Consider the following 22,593-nt stretch of genomic DNA (forward strand, 5'->3'; position numbering starts at 1 on the left):
GTGAATGAAATCCAAATAGGTGCAACATGGCATTGGTTGGACTTGAGCTCCAAAACGCGACACACTTCAGTATCCATTATTGTTAATGGTACAAATCTTTTTAGCATCATCTGCCATCAAGATGGTTTTTCTGCTCTGAAGTTTGTCTGAATAATCTACATCATTCGGAGAAATAAAGGCTTCAGTCGTTCTAAAAATGACTGTTCAAATTGATTTCCCCCGCAAAGGAATCCTTCCCAGTCCCCTTCCCACCAAGAATTTGCTGGTCTTGGTTTCTTTAGAGTGTTGACACTCCCCCCCACACACACACACAAAATAAACATTTGGCCATGTTCTTTGGAAGAGTACATGTACTTCTTCCCCCACCAGATATAGACTACTGGTCAAGTACAGTTCTGCTGTGATTAATGGAAAAGATTATTGTTATTCTTTTCAAGTATTACGAGCACATATTTTATGTGCTCAATTTTTTTCCTGTTACAGTTTATCAGCACATGTGGATAGGAGTTTGTGTTCTTGTTTGTTTTTAATGCTTGCAGTGAGTTTAGATTGTGCGTGTGACTTTTGGTTTGTTGTACATATGTGGTGCTCTCCTTAGCAAAAAGTTTTTGTAATAGATTCTGATCCGTTGGACATTTAGGAAATCCTTGCACTGATTTTGTGGAGGCAGGTGTTGTCTTTGTTGAAAAGAGTTATGCGTCCATTTTGAAAGAAAACAATCTGTGAAATGGCTGTGAAGAAATCAAATTCTGAGGCAGTAATTATAAATTATGGCAGAGGATTGTTATCTGGCTTTTTTTTTTTTTATCAGCAAGCAAATACAGCAGGTAAGTGGCTGGCTCATTCGCCCTGAGTCAACAGATAGTGAAGTGAAACAGTAGAACACACTGTGATAATGTGTGGATCGTTCGGAAGCTGTGTACACGTCAGTACAACCCACCGCTCCCGCATGGGCAGGTTGAGTTTAAGGACTTGTCGTTGCTCCACCAGTGGATGTGGGTGAATCGGGACCGGGCTTTTAAAATTCCTCCGCCTCTTAGAGCCATCCGCCGAGAGTGAATGCTCAGCTTGGGCACTTCACGCTGCCGTTGTTGGTTCAGCAGACTTAGGGGACATAAATGCAGCTGGAATCGGGACCGTATATGGCCCTTGCGTGTGCAATGGGTAACAGTCGATACACACAGTCAATGTTTTACGATTTGACCTCATGAACACCCCCCCCGTGATCTTGATCTTGATATTGGGCCATGCACTTACTACGTGCTCTAGCAGAAAAGGTTGGCCTTGTGGTTCACTCACTGACTAAACCATGCCTGTGATACTCCACAACGGGCCGTCAGACGGCTGCACGTTGATCAGGCTCTCTGTGTATGACGGCAATGACTGTCGTGAAGAAAATACAGAGGGGGAAGGAGATGAAGGAAATGAGGTAAGGTGCGGCAAATCAGAGAAGCAGGCAATTAATGGAGAGGAGGGAGTCAGGTGAGATCAAGCAGTTGATTGGCAATGAAACAACTGCTGAGAGAATGTGACTTGGATTTGACAGGAGTTTGGGAGATTTGTATGTCGTTTACTGTTGAATTAGGTCAGTGAAGAACTGTTCATTCTGTAGGTCTTTTTTTAGTTGAAATGCTGATTATGGGTATTTTTCAGTAGTTTGCCAATTTCAACAAGTGCTTGTATTTATATTTGTACTCTATTCTGGTGCCTCCTCTCTATCTCTCATTACTCTGCACCCACCCCTCCTCCCCCCCCTTTCATTTCCAGGAGCACAAGCAGCACCGAAAAACCAACTTGCAGTTCACGATGCCCGAGCTGACGGAAGCGACGGAGCTAGACCAGGGCCGCGAAATGATCACCCCATCTGCCATCCCACCTGTGGCGGCCTCACTGACCACATTGCATCCCACCCCCGTTCCGGGGTCCCCTGGTCCAGAGACCCCGCACAAATCGAGGGAAGACTCTACCACTGTCGGCAAGGAAGAGGAGGGAAAGGATGCAGAGAGATCGTCAGCTTCGTCAGATGAGAAATCCCTGATTCCAGATTCAGTTCTCCAAAAATTGGGCCTTAAGGGTGCTTATTCCAAAGAGTGAGTAAAGGTCACCTTAAATTGGTTTTCTGTTTTGAGTTTTCCACAGAGGATGTTTCCTTTCCCCTTTCAGAAATCACATTTAAACTTCTATTTGGTAATTCTACAACTTAGGGGTCCAATGTTTTTTTTGTGTCCCTGTTACATCTGACATCTGATTTTGTAAGTTCAGAAAGAATTCTCTACTTTCCAAAGAGTGATGAATTCATGCAAACTACCTGCCAAACAATTAGAAATAGTTTGATATCAATTTCAGTGATATGTCCACGTCAAATTACACAGCTCTGGTGCAACAGGGGATACTAAAATGTCACACTGTTGGACCCTGAATTTATACAATGACTTTATTACAATTTACATTTTTGGTAGTTATCATCAGAAAGTGACAGATGAAATGGATTGGCTTTATTTAACTACCACAAAATAAATATATTTGCAAAACTTATTATTATTTTTTTATTTTCCCTTTCCCGACGTGTATTTAACATTGTATACTCCGGAAGCTTGTGAAAAAAAACCCACTAGCGTACTTGGGTGGGACTCGAACCCACGACTTCCTGCTCACTAGTAGCCGTGTGCACTAGTAAGCAGGACGTTGTGGGCTTGAGTCCCACCCGAGTACGCTTGTGGGTTTTTTTTTCACAAGCTTTCGGGGGCACACTGAGTATACAGTGTTCAATACACGTCGGGAAAGGGAAAATCCAAAAATTAATTAACATCTCCCTGGCGCAAATCCATCTTTGAAATAAATATTCGCAACACTTATCGCACTAGTAGTCACTGAATGCTTAAAACCCAGCTAAATTTGTAGAATTTATAATTCTCCCATCTCTATCCAGGAACCTAAAAGCAGTGTAGTCTCAAGGTTTGAATTAAAATAATCAATTTCACGTCTATCTCTCAATCCATATTCACATGTAGGGAGATGAGTTAAATGAAAACCAAAAATTAAAAGTGCTTACCACATGCATTGACTTTGCTGTAGAATTCTGGCATTGTTTTAATTGAATAATTATTAATAGAAAGTAGCAGTAACGATCATTGTAGGAGACAGAAAAGGTACAAATTAAAACCAAATTGCTGTTAAAAAAAGGGCCAAATTCTGGTGTGTCATAATTAACTGCATTTTATTTTATAGCCCAATAATTCTCAAACTAATGACCAGTAAAAGCTGTTGATGACATGAGTCCATGTGAACAATACACCTGACGCCAGAGTTCTCCTTTGTCAATCCTTGGACCTTGCTTGGCTGTCCTTTGACAAATCATTATGCGATAAAAGTATGCAAAACTGGATGATGCCTACATGTATATGCGCTGTGAATTTGCAGCACACACAATATGTATCCGACAGATGTTTCTGAAATAAATTTATTGTATATCTGTAAATCATTTAACTAACTGCACAAATTGCACATTGCATTATTACCGGGATGATGATTGTTTTTTAATGTTAAATTTGCCGTCTTTGTCATGTTTAGATACTGATATATTCAAGTACTTTGTTCATTTGTTTGGAACGTTTTTAGTGCTTGCTTTTTCATCAGCACAGTTATTTGTATATATATATAGAGAGACTTCATTGTAAAGGGATAGGCTTTTGTAAAAAGACACACATTGTAAAGTTAGCCTCTGAGATGGAGTCAGTCGAAGCGAATCAAGTCAGAGTGTCACCATGCAGTAGTGTCTCAAATGTGGCATCGCTCAGAGGTGATCCACCTGCTTCGACTAGATTTTTTGTTCTACTGTAGATTCACATGCCCCAGTATTGACTTGTCCAACTGTTATAATTAGACAGAAATGATGCACATGGTGTATACAACTTGCCAAAGTGCTTACACACTTCAAACTTGACAAACTCGGTGTGTATTTGACAGGCCAACAACATTTATTAAAAATGTATTAAGGAGGGGCCTTTTGTATTATCTACTTTGTACCCTTGCCGGCAATTCAAAGTATTGTGAAAAACCTATTCAATTTTACAGACGTGTAATATGCCAGGTCTTGCTGAGGAATATGGGATGTTCCTGTATTCATGCCATGGCGAGAGCTTTTTTTCTTTTAAACCAATTTTACTGGGACTTTAAGCATTTTGGGGGGATTCTTATTTGTCCGTTTGTTCCTAATTCGTATCCAGCATCAACGCCATGACGGAGAATGAAGTGGAGGAGAAGTTCAACTGCCTGCAGATGGCATTCAAGGCCAGCCAGTACACGCTGGAGCAGCGGGTGGTGCTGCAGCACCGGCAGAGGGACCTTGCCGAGAAGAACATCGAGAAGGAGATCGAGGGGCTGCTGCAGACCCTGCAGGTGCCGTTCACTTTCTCCCTTTGAGCTTGGGGGCTTCCTGACTTGCTGCAGGCTGTGGAGGGGCTCTGCCCATTTCCATCACGGGTTTGAGTTTTTGCAAGAATTTTTTCTGGATTGCCAGATGTTTGTCTAAAAAATTATGGATTTAAGGGGTGTAGTGGTTTAGGTTTCACTACCTATTTGCAATATGTCCATTAAACCAAGTGCAAGATTCTCATCTTCTTAGCCATTTGTAGGAGAACTTGTGCTTTGTAAGTTGTTCAAAGCCTGAAATGTTATAGGATTTTATTGTTGTCATTGATAAGATGCGTCCACTGGATCTTTAAATTTTTGATATATTTTCTACTGATGACCCTTTTTACAGATGTTGGAGCCTCTTGGAAGTGTGGACACAGTGTCCAGGGACTACATCGGCAAAATCAAGCAGCATGTTGAAGTCTTACAATCCTGCTCACTCCGACTATCCAGCAAGGCCGAGGGATTTGGTGCTGTCCAGCAGGTATGTCTTGCAAGGCTTTTTACCATTTTTTTTGGTCTTTCAGCATTTCTTGTGAAACCAAGGATTCCTCAAAAGCGCTTTAGGCACCGTAGTTCATATGCCTGCAGAGTCCTGTTGATAGGAGACGGTCACTGAGAATCAGTTACTGGTTTAAAGGGGGTGTGAAAAATCCCGAAAGACTGTTTGGGGTAAAGCACACGCAGTCAGCTCGGGACTGAAAACCCTATCGTCATGTGGACCAAACCAGGAACTGAACCCATTCTGCAGAGCTGATTGGCGAGGAAATAAACCACTTTGCTCACAAGCTGTGAAGTTTTGAAAGATAAACAGTGAAAAAATGTTACTATTTCACATGAAGTAATTGTTTGCCACGAAAGCTTATGCAAGTTGTTGTCATTGTTAGTCATGGAAGTGGTATATATGTTTTCTATACACATCTCCGACGGATTTATTTTTCGGAGTTTTTTATCCGCTTTTGTCTCTACTTAACACTTCAACAAGTGTGTTGGGATAAAGACACAGTGGAGCTTTGAGGTAAAAAGGCTTTGAATTTAATCAGAAGGCTACTGGCTTTATTGTAGTTGGTTGTGGGAACCACTAGCTTCAAACTAGTTACTATTTCGGCATGCTTTTGATGGATGAGATTTCGTAGACAAGCTTTGCTTAACTTTCCAAACCTTTCTTTACCTTTTTTTCAGGAGGGAAGGCTCAGTAAAGCAACCGATGTAATGATCACCCATGTGGAGAACCTGAAACGTCTGTTTGAACGAGAGCATGCAGAACTAGAAGATGCAAGGTACACGACAAAGCTATTTGGCAACGTAAATCCAAACTCAGCCAGCCCCTTACATTGGTGCAGATTCAATCTGCCACTTTGATCCACACTGATGTAATTATGCTGTTATCAAACCAGAGTCTGGGGGAAAGTACCCCAAGGTTCTCATCGGGGCATTGGGTTTTCTGAACCCTCTCTAGACAGATGTTGAGCTCAAATTTTACCTCCTCCAGTTTTTGTGATTTTTACGATTGCAGACTTTAGGACTGTATGTCGGAATGGGAAGTCATGAGGCAGTGTGAGGGCAATGCATAAATAATAGAATCGCCGTCATCCAGATTCAGTTACTGTTCAACCACATGTCACTCCTAATCAGTTTCAAGGTGGACGCTATTCAAATGTCTTCCATTTGACTCTTTGGCATTTCTGTGCACCTTTCTTATTTGTAGACGGACTTGTGCTTTGACTTGTGATTGAGTTATGATCGACTTCTGATAGACTTATGACTTGTTAGTGACTTATGATTGACTTGTGATTGGCTTGGGATTGACTTGTGATCAATTTGTGATAAACTGAGGAATGGTCATAAATTAACTGCCAGACTTGATCAGACAAAATGTACCAGATGTCTGGCTCTCTTCCCTTGTTCTTCATCATGACTATATGTTTGTTTGAAACCTTGCAGGAAACTTCTCCAAGAAAATCGCAAGCTGTTCCGAGGCAACAGCATCACAAATAATCTCTCCATAGACGGTAAGAAGTTGCCTGTTTATACAGTGGTTTTTGCATGCATAGATACATGTACAGACATGTTCTGTCGGGATTCAGTGAAACCTTTTCAAAGGGATTTGGCAGGAGAGTGATTTTTCATTTTTTGTGCTGTCAAATTTGGGGAAAAGGGAAACTCTTCAGAACTAATTATTTTGTTTGATGCCTTGTGGGTGTTTTGTGGAGGTAGATCCTTCATTACTTGTACCTTGTGGCAAAAGATTGATACAGCACGCAGCTCCAAGTTGCATTCATTTGTTTAGAAATGAAAGATACTTTGAACGGAAATGAATTAACTGTCACCTTTTGTGTACTCCTCCTCTCTGTACACTCCATTCTGTTGTGGTGATGTTTGCATTTTCTGCTTGTCTGGGTTGGTCTACTGTGTGGTGAGTTGGCATTGTGACTTAAAGAGTGGCTGATTGTGGCAAACGATTTCTCAACATGATTCACTGCTGTTTCACAGTTGGTAAGATAGATTGACAGAAAATATATCCAGTTGGTAAGCCCCTTGTTGGTAACAAGGCATTGGCAGACAAGAATCGTAAATATCAGAAACGAGTTTCTGGTTTGGGCGAAGTTTCCTCTGCAGACTTCCTTTTTTTGGTTTGGGTGCAGTTGTGCTAAGACTTGATTTTGCTACGTGTTATATGTTTTGTAGTGAAATCATGTTGAGAGATCTGTGGCTTATTGAGAGACCTTTGCTCAACTTCCCAATCCCCAGCATGTTTCCTCTGGTCTTTCTTAATTTTGCTAGAAGTAGACAGTGAGGTGTGTGAATTGTTTATATATATTTTGCTTATGGAATTGGAAACTTACCTCACTGCAGCTTGGATAACTTCACTTTGAATGAGTTTCAAATACTAGGGAATGGTGTCAAGGCAAACGCATCATTAAATTTAGACTAACCCCAAAGTCTTGCAGCTTTATGTTATCCCTATTCTGCACGGCATGATTAACCTCTGCTCATTTGAATGGTGGTTGGTCTTTTGAATTTCATTAACCCACTGCTTACTCTGTACTTCATTTATTTACTTGTTTTCTTCCTAGAGCTTAAGTTGTTATTTTAAGTTCAAAGTTCCTTTCAGGGGCAGTGTTCTTTGCATTGATGATTTGTCATTCTTTTCCTCGTTTTTTTATTACTTTAAGAGTTACACTGATAGCAGACAATTGCCTTATCAGTGGATTGAATCGTTAATTTGGATCTTTCTTTTTAAATTTCTGTTTGTATGCTTTTTATTGGCTAGAGAAAGTGATGATTTAGAGAGAACCAGAAGTAACGAAGAAGTACCTAGTTAAAGGGAAATGAACCTGTATCAAACTGAGACAAGTAACTCTGCAGTTGCTGGTGCTAACATTTCTCTCTGTTGTCATAGTGCCACACCGTCTGCTTACTCACAAGTGGGAAAACTTCTTTAAACTTATTTATTTTATATATTTTTTTGAAAATGCCGCTGGCTTTAGTTTTCTTAAAGACTTTGGTTCAGTGAAATCCCACCCTCTGATCTGAATTTTGAATGATGGATAAATCGGATCTTCTGTCTGGTGTTTATCTTTTGTTTTGCTGAGAGTTCAAGTTTAAAGTCACAGTTCACATTTTTCGTGTTGTTTTCAAGCATAGTACCTTTATCTGAAGAAATCATGTCAGAAAACAGGTTAAATCATAATTTTTTCATTTGCAGTAGGAGATTAAAATGATAATTTTTCTATTCTATCTGTTGCCTTAAAAAACTTGCATCTACATGAAGGCAAGAAGCAAAAGCATTCATGAGCATAGTGGAAATGGGCTTACTAACAATTTGAGGACGATTTGAAATGGCAGCTCAGAATTTGAGATTTTGAAGAAACCGACAAAGAATTTCTCAATGGAATTTTGAATCCTTGCCGTTGGTTGCTCAACAGTTGCTATAACCCTCTGTTTTCTGTTTGGTTCTACCCACAGGGGAGCCAGATTCCAAGCTACTGAGTCGGAGGGCACTGTCGATGTCCGGCAGCAGCTCTAAGGTAAGACTGCACGTGCGACAAAGTAAAGTGGGTCCTGTAATCACTCCTGCCCGGGTCATTTCTGCTGTGCAAGAATTGTCACAGATTTTAAATTACGAGCAGCAGGTTATTGCACGGAATGCTGTCAGTATATGAGAACGTTGATCATGATGATTGCAGCCTTTGAAAAGTTCCTGATCCCTCGGCAAGTCAGCGAGGGGAAGATTGTGAGTGTATTCTGTTCGGTTGTGCAGTTGATTTGGATGCGTTTTGCCAAGTTTCAGACTTTGACAGATGACATGCAGTGATACATTGTGAAATGACGCGGCAGGAGCAAATTGAATCAGGAATCTAACCCCGGGAAATTTCAGTGGTTTGTGCTTTGGTTTATAAAAAAAAGTGGTGTGCTCTCTGGAGTTATTTCAGTTCCATTTTTCTGGTATTGGGTTGCGCATAAATGTTTACAAACATCAAGAAAGCATTGGGCTCTTGTTGGAGGTGTATTAAATATTTTATATTTTAGCCTTGCATGATAGTTCAAAGGTTTGGCTGATTTCCTCAAAAATCTGTCTCGGATGATCCAATCCAAACAATGCTTGAACAGTACTTACAGAGGTGTATGATATCTTCCAGCTTTGCCCCACTTTGCTAGAATTACTTGTTGCAGTTCAGATGTAAGTGCCTGTTTGCGGAGACACATGGAAATTTGTTGAAAAGAAAGTTTGACCAGTTTGTAGGAGAAAAACTTCATCTTGAAAATGTCACTTGTGTGTCACCAATTTCAGCCAAACCTCTCACTCTGGAATCAATCGTCCATGTTTTACACAATTCATTTTCATTCACAGTCCACCCTTCATTTAAATGTGGAGCACCCAGAATGCCACTCGCATGTGTTTATGCCAAGACTGAAATGTGTTTCATTTATATCCCGACCCCCCCCTTGGCCCGTCATCTGTCGCCAGAAACCCACCAGCCTGTTTCAGCTGGCCAAAATGCTAACCAACCCCAACAAGAATGCGTCCGGTCAGGAACCAACCAAAGGGAAACCAGTGGTTACCACCCAAATCTGCCATCAGGTCTTGACAAGTTGACAACACAGTGCACACAAAACAAATTACCTGTGGTCATCATGTCATTGTAGCTGTATTCAAATGTGTTGTCTACCTAATCCAGGCACAAAGGTCAAACCTGACATCTGAATATTAAATCAGTGCATTATTTCCTTCTCAGGGAGTGAATTGGGTGCATGTATATCTTCCAAATTAAAGATTTGCCAATGCAACTTTTTTTTCACAGTAAAGCTAAAATGAAGGTTGAGAAATGAACCAGTGTCATTGGGTTACACTTCTGTGCGGATTTTGCAGTACGAATCATTGCCACAGAATTGTGTCTTTGCAAGACCCCTTTTTCTCAGACCTCTTTCTCTCCTACCTGCAAATTGTTGCCCAGAGTAGAAAAAAATTCACGTCAAGGTCATGTTTTTTTCTCAAAATGAGGCCACTCTCTCCTAACAAGGGTGGAAATATTCCACACTAAGCTTACTTGCCAGAAAATTACGGCAAGGGAAGATTTTGGCCACATCCCCACAAAACCTTGGTGTGTTCTCTGTGGAGACCACCTCTCCAGGATGATTTCTTTTGTGTGCCCTCCTACCATTGCCATCAACTTCAACACTCCCTCATATTGGACCTCTTTAAATGTCTGGTTAAGCCTCATGGTGTAGATTCCTGAAGTTTTAACACTGTTTTTGCACTGCTAAAAAGATTCCAAGTTTGTGCCGTTTTGCCTGGATGCAGTCACCTAAACCCAAGTTCCACCAACCCATCCATCCTTTACACTCCAAAAAGTTTCTATTTTCAAGTTTGCATGGGAAGATTCAGCTCCTTTCTATCTGCTTATACCTGTTTTATCCTTAACCTGCCCCATTCAACGATATTTGTGTATTGACGAATATCTTGTTTTGAATTAATTTTCTGATTTGGAATGTGTAACATGGCTTATTGTGCACTTCATGTGTGTTTATGTGTCCCCTTTCAAATGTAATATTCCCAATGAGTTATTTTACAGGTGACCATGTGAAATTTGTGGCTTCAAAGTCATAACTTTTGCTTTGCTTTCTCTGTCTCTGTTGAATGTACAATAGATCATGTTTCCTATTTGCATTCAGTAGTTTGCATATGTATCAGTCTCTGTGCATTTACATGTTTATCCTTCCATTCATTGTTGCTTTTGGTCATTGTCGGTGAAATGTTTTTTTCTGGAAAACACAGTCATATGGTCATTGTGAAATCCGTAAGCGCTCCACCAGCTGCTCGCTGTTACCCCGCCTCGGGTCGCCGTACTCGTACAGCCCCGAACTCACTGACCAGAATCAGGTAATGACTAAGAGAGAGGGTCCGTGCAGGCTTGCTCACAAGCCGGTGGTGGTGGTAGGAAGATGTAATTTCACTCAGCAATATCAGCAATTTCGTTGAAACACAGTGTGGGGCACAAGTTCGGCTTTGATTTTCCCCTGCCTTGCTTAGCCAATATGTTATTATATTTCAACTTTTCCAGGTTCCTACAACAGACACATTCCCCTGTATTTCTTGCTGTGTTGATTTTCCAAATGTAAAAGTTCTTGTACATTTAGGCTCTGTACACCTGTCATACCTGTAGGCTCTGTACACCTGTCATACCTATTCTTTTGTCATGGTCCTCTTTTTTTCTTAATTTCTTTCTCTGAATGCTCCTAATATTTCAAATGAAAAAAGTCACATATCTTCTGAGGCCCACAATCACTCTTCAATTTTGTTTCATTTTGTGGCGTCTGAACATTACTAAACAAAATTCCTGCAAGCTCTAAAATTTGCTTCTTGGGTTGCCAGGCAGGTTTGCACAAAACAACAGTCTGCCTACATGTATATCAAGCTGTGATTCATCATGAGAATCCATTCAGTCATTCGTCTTGTTTGTTGAACTTTACACTAAAGTTGTTCAGGCAGCCATTGTTGTTTGTGGAGAACGATTCCTTCTGTACACTATTAAAGTTAAATAAAGTAGAGCTAAATATAGGCTAATTCACAGAATAAGTGGTTGTTGTGTTTGAGCCCATGTCAGCAAATGGATTGTGTTCTGGAGTTCAGTGTTAAGTGTCATGTGCAGATAAATCATGTAAGTTTGTCAGGAAACCCAGGAAATTTACTCCATACAATTCATACTCAGAATGTGTAGTTGTCCTCACTCCTAATCACATTCTCAGCCACAGTAGATTCTTTACCACAGTGAAGAAACAAGATGCTTTTGTATGACGTTAGAGGAAGAGAGGATATAATTTTGCATTAAAATGACGCCCTCACCGACAAATTCATGACCAGGAATTCTATAGTGTCACTCCTTAGTCCTTAGCTAGTGATGTCCATCCCCGCCATTTGGTAGGGAAGGGGTGTGCTGTGAGAGGAAGAGGTTATTAGTTAGCTCTCTGGAATATAGGGTCATCTGTGGTAATTGTGTCTGATACAGCTTCCTACCCACTTTCAAACTGTCTGTCAACCTCATCGCGGTCAAGCATAAAACTCCATCTCTTTAAAATCATTCATCAGCTCAATGCTTGTTCCATCATCACCGACATCAACAGCATTTGTTTTGTGACTGAACGTCCTCCGCCAGTGTATTCACAGTCAGTAATGCATGCATGCTGGCCCGCATCGCTCTGCATGGTCTGTATAACGTACCCGGGAAGTCTTACACCTTGCCGTTGTGTCTTCCTCTGATTGACCTAGACCGGAAGACGGCGGGCGAGCGTGGCTACGGTGGTTGGATCTGGCTTGCTTAGCTCCTCGTATGGTTCACAGGTGAAGTTAGCGCACAGTAACCAGCATGCCCTGCCCAAATATCTACAATTATGGTAACACTCTTTAACTAACAGCACACAGTATATATACCAGGAATGACATCGCAAGGGTTCTTTGTGGTTTGTAGGAGTTGGTTCTGCCTCTCTGTTGTCGGGTCTTCCAGAACGTGCTTGTTGATCCACTGTTTTGTCTTGCCCTCTCCTTCTTGTTTGTTGGTGTCTTGTTTTAGGTGTTTGTCTGTCTGGTTTTTCTTCCTGCTATAAGCAATATATGCAAATGCAGTGTTGCTTAATTTTAAACAGTGGCTTATAATGTAATTGTATGAGGTGATTTATACGCAGTGGTGATTTTTCTTTCCATTTTTTTATTTGCAGAGCTAACCTTGTGTCTTTTACTCTAGTGTACTCTTGTTACCAATCCAAATAAGTCATTTGTTCCACTTCTTTTTTTTTTATTTATGTAAAAAAACTGTTTTTTTTTGTAATCACATTCAGTTTGAAGAAAAATTGTTCAGAGGCCTTTGATTTGAAGTTCTTTTCTGTGTAAATAGCAGAACCGAGTTTTCATCTTACAATTTTTGGCACAGACTGTAAGCAGACAAGCTTTCAAAATTTATGTCTGCTCAACTTTTCATTTGATTGCAACCTGGTTGGACCTATGGAGATAGGGAGGTGCCAGCAAAACTAACTTTTTCTCTGTTCTCACTGAAATCAATTGTTTTGGGTGTCAACTTGTTTGATGTGCCAGCAGTAAGGAAGAAATGGTGTGTCTGCTGCAAGCTAGCAAAGTCTTGAATGACAGTCATACCAAATACATGTATGTTTATTTTCCTTTTTCTTCCTTGTCCCTTTCCACTTACCTGTTCTATTATTTCCCTGTTCTCCCATTTATCTCTTCTTCCTCTTTACGGTTTGTTTTGCTCCTCTTAATTTTTTTATCCACATTTCCTGTGCTGTTCTCACTCATTCCTTTTTTTCCCTTCTCCCTTACTGGCTTTCTCTGTCTTGATCCTTTCTTCGCCCACCTCCCTTACCTGCTAACTGTTACTAACTATGACCCTTGATGAACGTGCTTTCTCCACTCACTAGCCACTCTCGTTTGGCGGTCATCACTCGCGCTCGCAAACGGAGCCCTCTGGCATAAGCCTGGGCCAAGGGGTAAGGATGGATCGGCCTGGTTGCATGCTTGCCTCACCCACTGATGGCCACTCCTTCAAGAGGAGTGCACGTTTTGTCTCAGTAGTCTGTGGCTGGGATTCATGTTGCCTCATCTCTCCTTTTTATTGTTTCTTTTAAGGCCCTCTTTGTGCTCAGCATGTGTCGTTCAGGAGGGGCACAGCAGGGGGGGCTGTAAACTGTTCCAACATTTTGAAGGGCCCATTTGGACAATTTTGTTTGTATTATTTCGATTTTCCCAAACATTTTGGGAAAAGGGGAAGGGAATCAAAGATGTGGAATGTTATTTTGGAAAGTCAAACAGAACTTGGGGAAACTTCACTAAATTACAGCCGATTTTATTGAAATGAAAATAAAATGGTCCATTTTATAATACATGCCTGGAGTTTTGGTGTCCAAAGCCCCCTAGAGCCTTCTAGAAGCATGCCTCATTTTAGGGTGAACTGCAGATGCCTCTCAGTCACTGTGTGGTGTGGTTACTCTTGGGTATGCTGGTACATATATGCATACGTGTGTGTGTATGCTTATTCCTGTATACGTGCACTGAATGCATTGCATTGGACAATTTCGTATTGATGCTGCCATGTAATTACCCACAAAAGCATGATACCCATCAAAGTCAGCTCTGAGATTACCTTGGTTTCACAATCCTGGTGCTACCCACCTGCGTGCCTCACACTCTTGCTGTAGACTGATGTTTGGGTGTTTGCTTTCCACCGTCCCCCATCCCCTCATGAACAAAGGCAAAACTTCTGTGAAGGTTGTGTATTTTGGATACTTAAAAGGGCTTCAGTGTTATTTTGCATATTTTTCAACTCATTGAGCATAAAGCTGTGGGTATGCTGTTCGGCACGTTGCATTTTAATTTTTTTTACGTGAAATGTAAAAATAAGAAGCTTTGCAACTTCTTGATGTCTTCCAAACCACCATGGAAAGAACTGTTGGTATTCTTCGAGAAATCTGTATTTCTTCTCTAAGAATTACTTTTTAAAAAATTGGCAAACTGTCCATTGTGGCCATTTGTACCTTTTGACGTTGCTACCAAATCAGTTCGACCAATCAGATCCTTGAACGTAAGCAACGCACTCTGTTGGCTTTCATGACGTCTACACAGACTCTTTGAACCGTTGTGTGGCTTTCTTAGTTGGTCCGAATAAAGACATTCTATTTGGTCCAAATTGTGTCGAAAGTTGATTGCTTTGCCTAATGTCATGGTTACGAGCATGGGGATCAGTAGTTTAACAGTGCAAATCCGTCAAATGTCTGTGTACGCTAAACAGAACATGCATGCTCTGCTTTGTCAGCTCGTTCAGGCTATCCACCCATTGCCTCCCGCCCCCCCATGCTAATGTTTTCCTGTCCTTGTGTACACAGTCCCGTTTGGCCGGTGGGGTGAGACGGACTTCTGTGCAACTCAGTAGTTCCCTGAATACCGAGGACTTCAAGGTTAGTACCACGCTTTCTGCGGGGCCAGGCTCATGCTTTGCATTCACTCCACATGTGCCGCAGGATTTTTTTGCGGGGAACCTGCCTTGAGCCGATACCCGTTAGGGAGGGTGAAGTCTTGCCTTGGTACAAAACACTTGCAGGCAACTTTGTAAAACCCATCGGCATTCATGTATGTATTGATGGGAGGTGTGAACTGGCCCTGAATCAAGTGGCTTGTGATACTAACCGAATGGTTTAATGTGCCTGGTAGGGAGGTTTTTATCTTTCAGTCCAGGAGGAGTTGGTCTAATTGTTTGGACATACTGCTTTAGTTCTCATTTTTAAAGGGGTTTTTAGTGAAAAATGGAGAAGTGATAAACGTGCTTTGTCTTTCATAAAATTCAGAACGCAACTATTATTTTATTCATAACTGTTGCATTCAATCAGTCTGCTGCTACCCTAAAAAGAAAACATTTTGAGTGTTACATCATATTGTGAAACTTTCTATAAACAGATTCCTTTCTATTCTAGTTTTGGAGTTGTCAGGCAAGGATGTTGTGTCTTTGCCCAGTTGTTACCGTAATACCACGATTGGCACCTCCATGTTAGTAAATGCTTCGATGGTGATTGAAGACAAGACAAGAAGTACACAGTATGAAACTAAGACTGCAAGTTCAACTTATCATTGTCAGAGTTGATTAGTTAAATTGTCTCTTTGGGCACAAGTGTTTTCAAGCCACGTCCACTTTCTTTACAGGAGGCTAAGGCCAGGCTCACAGGAAGCCTTAGCTCAGGTACCATCAGCAGACACACCCCATTGACACGGACCGACAGCTCAGTGGTGGTCAGTCGACGAGCCAGTGATGATAGCCCCACGAGGCACACATTGCTTGATGGAACAATCTCGGCCCCATCGTAAGCCCATCCTTGCCATGAGTCTTGTCCTAGAAAATGTCAGGGTTTTTCATTCGAACATAAGCATCTTTGTGAGTCGTTTGATGACTGGAAGGTTTTTACCTTTAAGTTAGAGACATCAACCTTAGCCTTCCGCCCCGGTGCATTGTAAAATACATAGAATCCTTTTGGGGCTGAGCATAGGTGGAGTTAAGGTAGAGTTACGTTTAAAGCATACTTGCCGGCATTGCATGAGGTGTTTTGTGAGTCGTGATGAGTGACAAATATTGGAGTTCCAAAACTGGTTTGATGGTTGTTTTTTCCAGTTCTATAATTCACACCATGCTTTGTTGCATTGCTCTCAACAAGTTGCCGCTTTGCTGCCGACTTTCAAAGTGGCCACGATCATGTGGCATGATGGTACTGTTCAAACAAGTTTCAGGTCATGCATTCCAGGGCTCAATTTCACAGCGCTGCTTAGTGCATGATTTTACACCAACAGAGGTTTGGTGTGTTTTATGAAGACCAAAGCAGTAAGCACGGCAAAAGGCATGGGCACATTTTTCTCCTAATTTCTTGTGATTCAAATCTCTGGCATTTGCTTTATCCCTTGTGATTTGTGTCTCTTGATTGCTGCTCCCCACCCCTACGTTTCCCACTGCATGCAGACTGAGTCCATCCAGCCCACTGCCGAGCCCCAACAGCAGGGATGCCGTGTCTCTCCCTGCCACGCCCATGGTCTCCACCTTCCCCAAGATGTTGGACCAGGAGGCAGTCAAGAAGGGCCTGGCCAAGGCAGACAGCAGCAGCGGCGCTGACACCAAGAACATCAAGGAGGACGACGTCTTCCACAAGGGGTGAGCCAGAGACAAACTCAAAATTTTGGCATCGATATTGAAATGAAGGACCAATCCAAAGTACAGCACTATGCCTGTATTGTCTGTAAGGTTAACACTCACGTTATCAAGTCTGTGTCTAGCACCGGGTGTGGTTTTTTCATCTCAAGACGATTGCTGTGCAGTGTAAATGGACTTTCAGGTTTATGTCCTTATACTGTGGAAACATCCTTTGAGTTTGAACTGGATGCTGTCTGTTTCTGATCACATTGATTTCATCAGTACATGGGTGCGTGTCGCCTTGCTGGTAGGGGTTATGACTCCCGATCACAGGGTTGGGGATTCGAATCCAGCATCTGGTAATATCTTGGACAGGTCACTTTACGCTGAATTGCCTCTCACCATCATTAGTTTTAACCACTTGCTGCCGGGGGCAGTTATCAATGTAGATGATGCTGGTCAGGGACAATTATCATTTTTTTCTGTTTTCAAAATTCTTTAAAAATTCCTGTCTTCATTTACTGGACACTTACAAACACGTGAAGGACTCTCTGGTGTCCATTCTAGCCTGAAAGACAACAGCTATTGACGCTGGAGTATTTCAGCCAGGCCTGCCGCCTTGTAAAAAAGAGCCCAGATTTTGTGGTGTTACGTAATATTCTTTTGTTCACGAACCTGGCTCAGTGCGCTGCTGACCTCTTCTCAATAAGGGCCAGATTAGCATGCAGCGGTGCTGTGTGGGTCATCTCTGCGGAGGTGGAGCGCTTTTGTCCCTGGTGATAATCCGCTCACTCTAAATGCCCAAAACCGTGGTATACTGTTTCAAAACAAGGCTGGATTATCTCCACTTTTGATAGTGAAAAAATGTCGGTAATGCCCAACAGCCCGATCTTTTGTTCCAAGTACGGTCTTTTGTTACAAGGCGCTGTTGCCTTTGTCTGAGTTCAGAGACCCCAGCCACGCATATAAAGCATACGTGTCCGGATCCGGAATCCCCGGCAGGAAGTGGTTAATGGGTGCCTGTGAGGGCAGAGACTTTGCTTGGCTAGTTAATGGTCTTGCCTGATGAACGAGACAGTAATTTTAAAGCACTTTGAAATTGCTGAGATAATAGTGTCTTTCACTTCATTCCCTCCAAGGTATGAACAAGGAATCAGGACCCAGGTCACCCACGAGCTGGCAGAGCTGAGGGAGCAACAGAAGGCCTTCTGTGAGAGCCTAGAGGAACTTATTGACCATGCTGAGGAAGAACAGGAACGGGAGGAGACAGAGAAGGACATGTGAGTAGCCTGGCAAAGATGGGTGGTTCGGGAGAAGGACTCGTGAGTAGCCAGACAAAGATGTGTGGTTTGGTAGAAAGACTGGTGAGTAGCCCAGCAAAGATGCTGGGTTTGGGAGAAAGGCAGTCGAGTATAACCTGAGTGTGATCTATTATATTTTGCACAGTCTTTTGAGAGACAATTTCTTTTTGTGAAATTGGTAAATCAAAGCTGACTTTACTTTTTTTTTTTTTTCATACATTTGGCCTGATCCTCCCAAACAGTCAAGCCGAAAAGAGCAACAACAAAATCCTTCGGCAGTTGCAAGAAATATGTCAGCGCTGGCCACGCGCCACCCGCATCACCCGTCTTATTCTCACCGTATCCGTCTTCCTGTTTGCTCTGGTGTACTTGTTCGTCACCATGGTGCCTCTGGAAACCTGTCTCCAAGGAAGGCCCGTCTCCTACTCACCCTGGAGAACATTGAAGGACCTGCTGTGGCCTTACACAGACCTGAGACACCACACCCCACCTCCAAAATAGTATGCACACTACCTCCATTCAGATGGCTTCTATATGCAGATGTTTATCTATTTACCATACCATTGGTGGCCTTAAGGTATTTTTTTCCAGAAAGGCCATCCATAAAAATGTTAAGTTTCAGCACAAATAGTGTAGGCATTTTGGAAACTAGGAAGCTGGTGCTGTGTGTGCGTAAAAACTTCATTGAAGTATTTGTTCATTTTTTAAGGCACACAATATCTCTGTCGTAATTGGGAGAATTTTCAACTTTCCTGCAGAAGTGCTTGACAAATATCTTGTTTTAATCAAGCACGGTGGTGTAGCGAAGTGTAAGAGTGGGCCTGTTGCCGTTGGGAACTCGGCACAAATCCCATCTTTGAATAGTCCACGTCCGTCCCCAGAGAGAACGTCGTTGAGGGAATCAGGATGTTTAAAGCAGCAGTTCCCAGGCTATGCAACCTTGCCATTTGGAGTTGCAGGTTTTGGCAGTTAATTCCTGTGATGACATGGGAGTTGCTTGCCTCAGCGAATCAGCACATCAATAAGTACTGAAAGGGAATGTTCACAGGGAAGATAAATGCCTCACATGTATCCTGCCATCTGGGTGTCTGGCTCTGGGTACACTGTTACAGTCGTGGCCTGCTGGACTTATCCCATGAGCAGACATTTCTTTCAGCAAGTGGCATTCATTCCATTCTGGGAAGATGAAGGTATATCCCACTTTGTGAGCATTTGGATGCACACAGTGAGTTGAGACTGGGTGGTATTTCCAAGCTACCTGCACCCCCATCCTTATCACCAGCTACACAAAAGGAGAAATATACCTCTGGCTTTGGCCAGAGCAGTTTTAAACATTCAACATTCATAAGGTAATAAGGAGTCAAACCAGGTCGTTGACAGGGAGTTCATAACTCTTGCACAGTGTGCCTATAGGCAACTTACATGTACATCAAGTACATATTTTTTTTTCATCAGACCTGTCCCCGCTTTCTTAAACTGCAATTCGAAAGTGCATTTGGATAGAATCTCGCGGAAGATCTTTTTGGCTACTTCATTAACTTTTTAAAAGTAGTGTTAGCATGTGGGTGGTATTTTTTGCAAGGTTGTTGATCTTGAGGGGTGTGTTACTGTCACAAGATTTCTGTGTAGATGGCGACTCACATCTACGAATTCAGATGGTCTGCATGCTTCAACTTATACCAGTTTACAAGCGAATTTATGACATTATGTCATTTGTACTTTTTCCCAACTCAACATAAATGGCTGGCCAACTGTGGTGTTGTGTTGCTCTAATCTAAGTTGAAATCTTGATATGATGTTATTTCTTCTTCCAAAGAAACTGGCCTCATCTAACTTCAAATCTCACATACGCATATCCAGGAAGTCTTCCCAATTGTTCTGTATTCATTCCTTTTGTGTCTCACACTATTTTACCCTGGCCTCTGATTTTTAAATGCTTGAACTTTTGTCTGTTTTTTTTCCCTTTTTTTTTGGACTCGCAATATTTATGTTCACTGGACGTGCTTAGTCGTTTTTTGATTTGTGAGGCTCACTTTTGTGTGTGTAATTTTTGCAGTATTTGGCTCCTTATCTTAGCAATGTCCCTTCCAGCATCTGAGGGGAATGAGCGAACCTGACTGATCTGAAGCAGGCTCATTTCCCACTTACAGAATCCATAGTATCTGGGTCAATTTCATTTCATACTTGGGATATGCATGTCAAAGGTTTGCCACTGTCTTTTCGTGTGATTCCTTTGTCTTTGGCAAACCACTTGTCATGTTGTCCATTCACATAGTGATTTATGTTAAAAGACCCCCCCAAAATAACATCACTTACGCAGCTCCACAAACAACAGCATGTCGAAAGCACGAGGTATATTTGTGACCCACTCTGCCAAAAAGGCCCTTCAGTCATGCTATGCCTCTGTATGCAACAGACCATTCCGTACATCTGCCAGAGATCAATTCTAAATTGTACTGTATTTCGGGAATAGAATGTGCAACAGAGCTCAAAAATACAGAAATTCAATCCTTATCAACATCTATCCTTGGGCATCACTTAAAATCACTTTGTCACACATAAGCCCAAGGGTCATCTTTACAGAGCCAGTCACATTTTCTTATTTTCAAGCTACATTGTAAGTTCAGTATTGATGAAAGGAAAAAAACAGTCTTCCTATGTTTTTCATTGAAGTGGCATCTTGGGGGGAGGGTGCCTCCCTGCTAACATGTTGCCAGTTGGGAAATGTTAAGTTCCAACATGAAAAAGGAGTAATTTCTAGAATTCTATCACATTTTGGGCGGGATGAGGAGAAATTTTCCTCACCTCTTCTCCAGACGTGGATAGCCCCTGGGAATAGGAATGATGAAAGGATTTTAAAATCCCAAATTCTGTGTGAGGAATTCATGTGGATTTACTCCAGATTTAGTTCGGTATTCATCAAGATTCAGGGATACTGCCCTTTATAAACCATTTCATTTCTTTGTGCTTGGCGTCATATTTGGATGATTTTTTTTTTAGGACATATGGCTTCCTGATAAGTATTTGCACTTTTTAAAAATAAGTATTAAAACTTGTTTGTGGGAGGATGTGATTTTCCGGCGTTCTAGTCTGCAAAAAAAAAGTTAAAAGGAAAAATCAGAAAAACGGTTTTGAGCGCAGAAAGGTGTCATTGAGAGAAACAAATGAAGAGAAAGCTGAAACATTTAAACATTTTAAGGAATGTCAACTTATAAGTGTAATCAATTGGTTAATTTATCAACATGGGCATGTCTCCACAATTTTTTTTTTTCCAAGGGGGTGGTCAAAGTACTTTGTCCAGTGGGGACCCTCTCATCAGCATCCATCTGATGCAGTATACCATCAACAGTTGGGAGGAATCAATTTCAAGTTTTCTCTTAAGCAAGTGGGTGATTTTTATCCTGTTTTGTCTCCATCTTCTCATTTATATTGCTTTCCTCCTTATTTTCCAGGTTTCCCCAATGAAGCAAGTACCCACCTTCCCCTTAGGAATGCCCATGTTTACCAATGAACTTTGCAGATCCACAGAACCAAAGATCTATATATCTGTATACATGTAAGAATGTTGGCATTCTTTTATACTGAATGTGAAAACCTGTACCACGCAAGAGTCATATATGCCTGCCCAATTTACATATTGTTCACGTCTCAATGCCACTATTGACGCTCTTACAAATTTATTCTAGTGTGGAAAAAAGTCTGCATCTTTAGATGTGCCTTAGCTTCCAAGATATTTGTATATATATGAAAGTGTTGATAAAAATTGGTTATTTATATTTATATTCATGCTGAGAATGCAGGCAATAGATTAATTCACTTCAGCCTTCGATTGTTATGTATGTCCAACTATTTGTGTCTTTGTTTGATAAACACTGTTGAACAGTCTTCTGAGTACAGATATTGTTATTAAAAGATGAATTTTTTTCACATCCTGACTAACAGTTCCTTTATCATTTCTTCATTTGGATGGTTTTGATTTGAAGAAATCCCTTTCAAATGGTGATCCACTTGACCTCAAAATCACCGGCTACTCGCAAAAGTCGTAAGAGGTCTACTCTCCGCATGCCTTACCCCACCAGGCAGTACCAAGGTACACCTCGGGGTGAACCGTACCGGTGTTCCACTCCAAGAAAGCCGTCTCCTGTCCTTTGTCGACCCTCACTATGCCCTCACTGTACTCGATCCATAAAGGGCGACTTTCTTCACCCCTGACAATGCCAATGTCATTGTACTCAGCAACCTCCGGGAAGGGAGAAGGTGCATAGCAGGGTCTCAATGCAGCCCATGTATTCCCTTTACCTCCAATGGCTAATTAGAAGAACAAAAGGTATTGGGGAAATCAATATTGTGACTCAGTGCCCCGAGTCTAATTATCGCCTAATTTCCTCCTAGAGATCAGGTATGATCGTAGACCTGATTTAAAAATTATTCTGAAGTGAGTTCCAGACTTAAGGACCGTCATCGCTGTATGAAAATAAACATCAAGTTTGTATTATGTTTGATGTACTTTTGTCTTACTTTGGGGAAAAGAATCTTTTGATAGTGCATTTAGAAATGGCTTGATAAGAATGCATGTACTGGAAAGACAACTGTAGGAGAGAGTTATACGTGGACGTCAGAAGGGAGAGACAAAGAGGTGTTTCCCTCCGGTAAAAGAAGAGAAATAAAAAGTAGAAACACAATTTTAGACTCGACAATGAGTA

At 41.6% G+C, this 22,593-nt stretch overlaps 1 protein-coding gene across 22 annotated transcripts in view; it reads left to right on the plus strand.

Moving 5' to 3' along the window:
* The window catches only part of LOC110991183 (uncharacterized), a 93,685-nt gene extending 71,860 nt beyond the window's left edge, over window positions 1-21,825 (plus strand). For 7 of the 22 annotated variants that reach the window (XM_022256417.2, XM_087134968.1, XM_087134964.1 and 4 more), the window contains 14 exons: window positions 1,768-2,090; window positions 4,227-4,398; window positions 4,763-4,897; window positions 5,596-5,693; window positions 6,358-6,425; window positions 8,383-8,444; window positions 10,694-10,798; window positions 12,185-12,256; window positions 13,345-13,413; window positions 14,806-14,877; window positions 15,617-15,774; window positions 16,422-16,610; window positions 17,729-17,869; window positions 18,133-21,825. In XM_022256417.2, the coding sequence (XP_022112109.2) occupies window positions 1,768-2,090; window positions 4,227-4,398; window positions 4,763-4,897; window positions 5,596-5,693; window positions 6,358-6,425; window positions 8,383-8,444; window positions 10,694-10,798; window positions 12,185-12,256; window positions 13,345-13,413; window positions 14,806-14,877; window positions 15,617-15,774; window positions 16,422-16,610; window positions 17,729-17,869; window positions 18,133-18,391 (1,923 nt within the window). In that variant the 3' untranslated portion in view covers window positions 18,392-21,825. Of the gene's footprint in view, window positions 1-1,767; window positions 2,091-4,226; window positions 4,399-4,762; window positions 4,898-5,595; window positions 5,694-6,357; window positions 6,426-8,382; window positions 8,445-9,385; window positions 10,833-12,184; window positions 12,257-13,344; window positions 13,414-14,805; window positions 14,878-15,616; window positions 15,775-16,421; window positions 16,611-17,728; window positions 17,870-18,132 lie in introns of those variants that run through there. The other 15 variants (XM_087134969.1, XM_087134970.1, XM_087134971.1 and 12 more) reach the window with 15 other exon arrangements.
* Window positions 21,826-22,593: the final 768 nt, after the last annotated feature.

Source organism: Acanthaster planci, linkage group LG03, assembly GCF_054643075.1.
Source record: "Acanthaster planci isolate LZ-2023a linkage group LG03, COTS_SCS, whole genome shotgun sequence".
NCBI classification, from domain to species: Eukaryota; Metazoa; Echinodermata; class Asteroidea; order Valvatida; family Acanthasteridae; genus Acanthaster; species Acanthaster planci.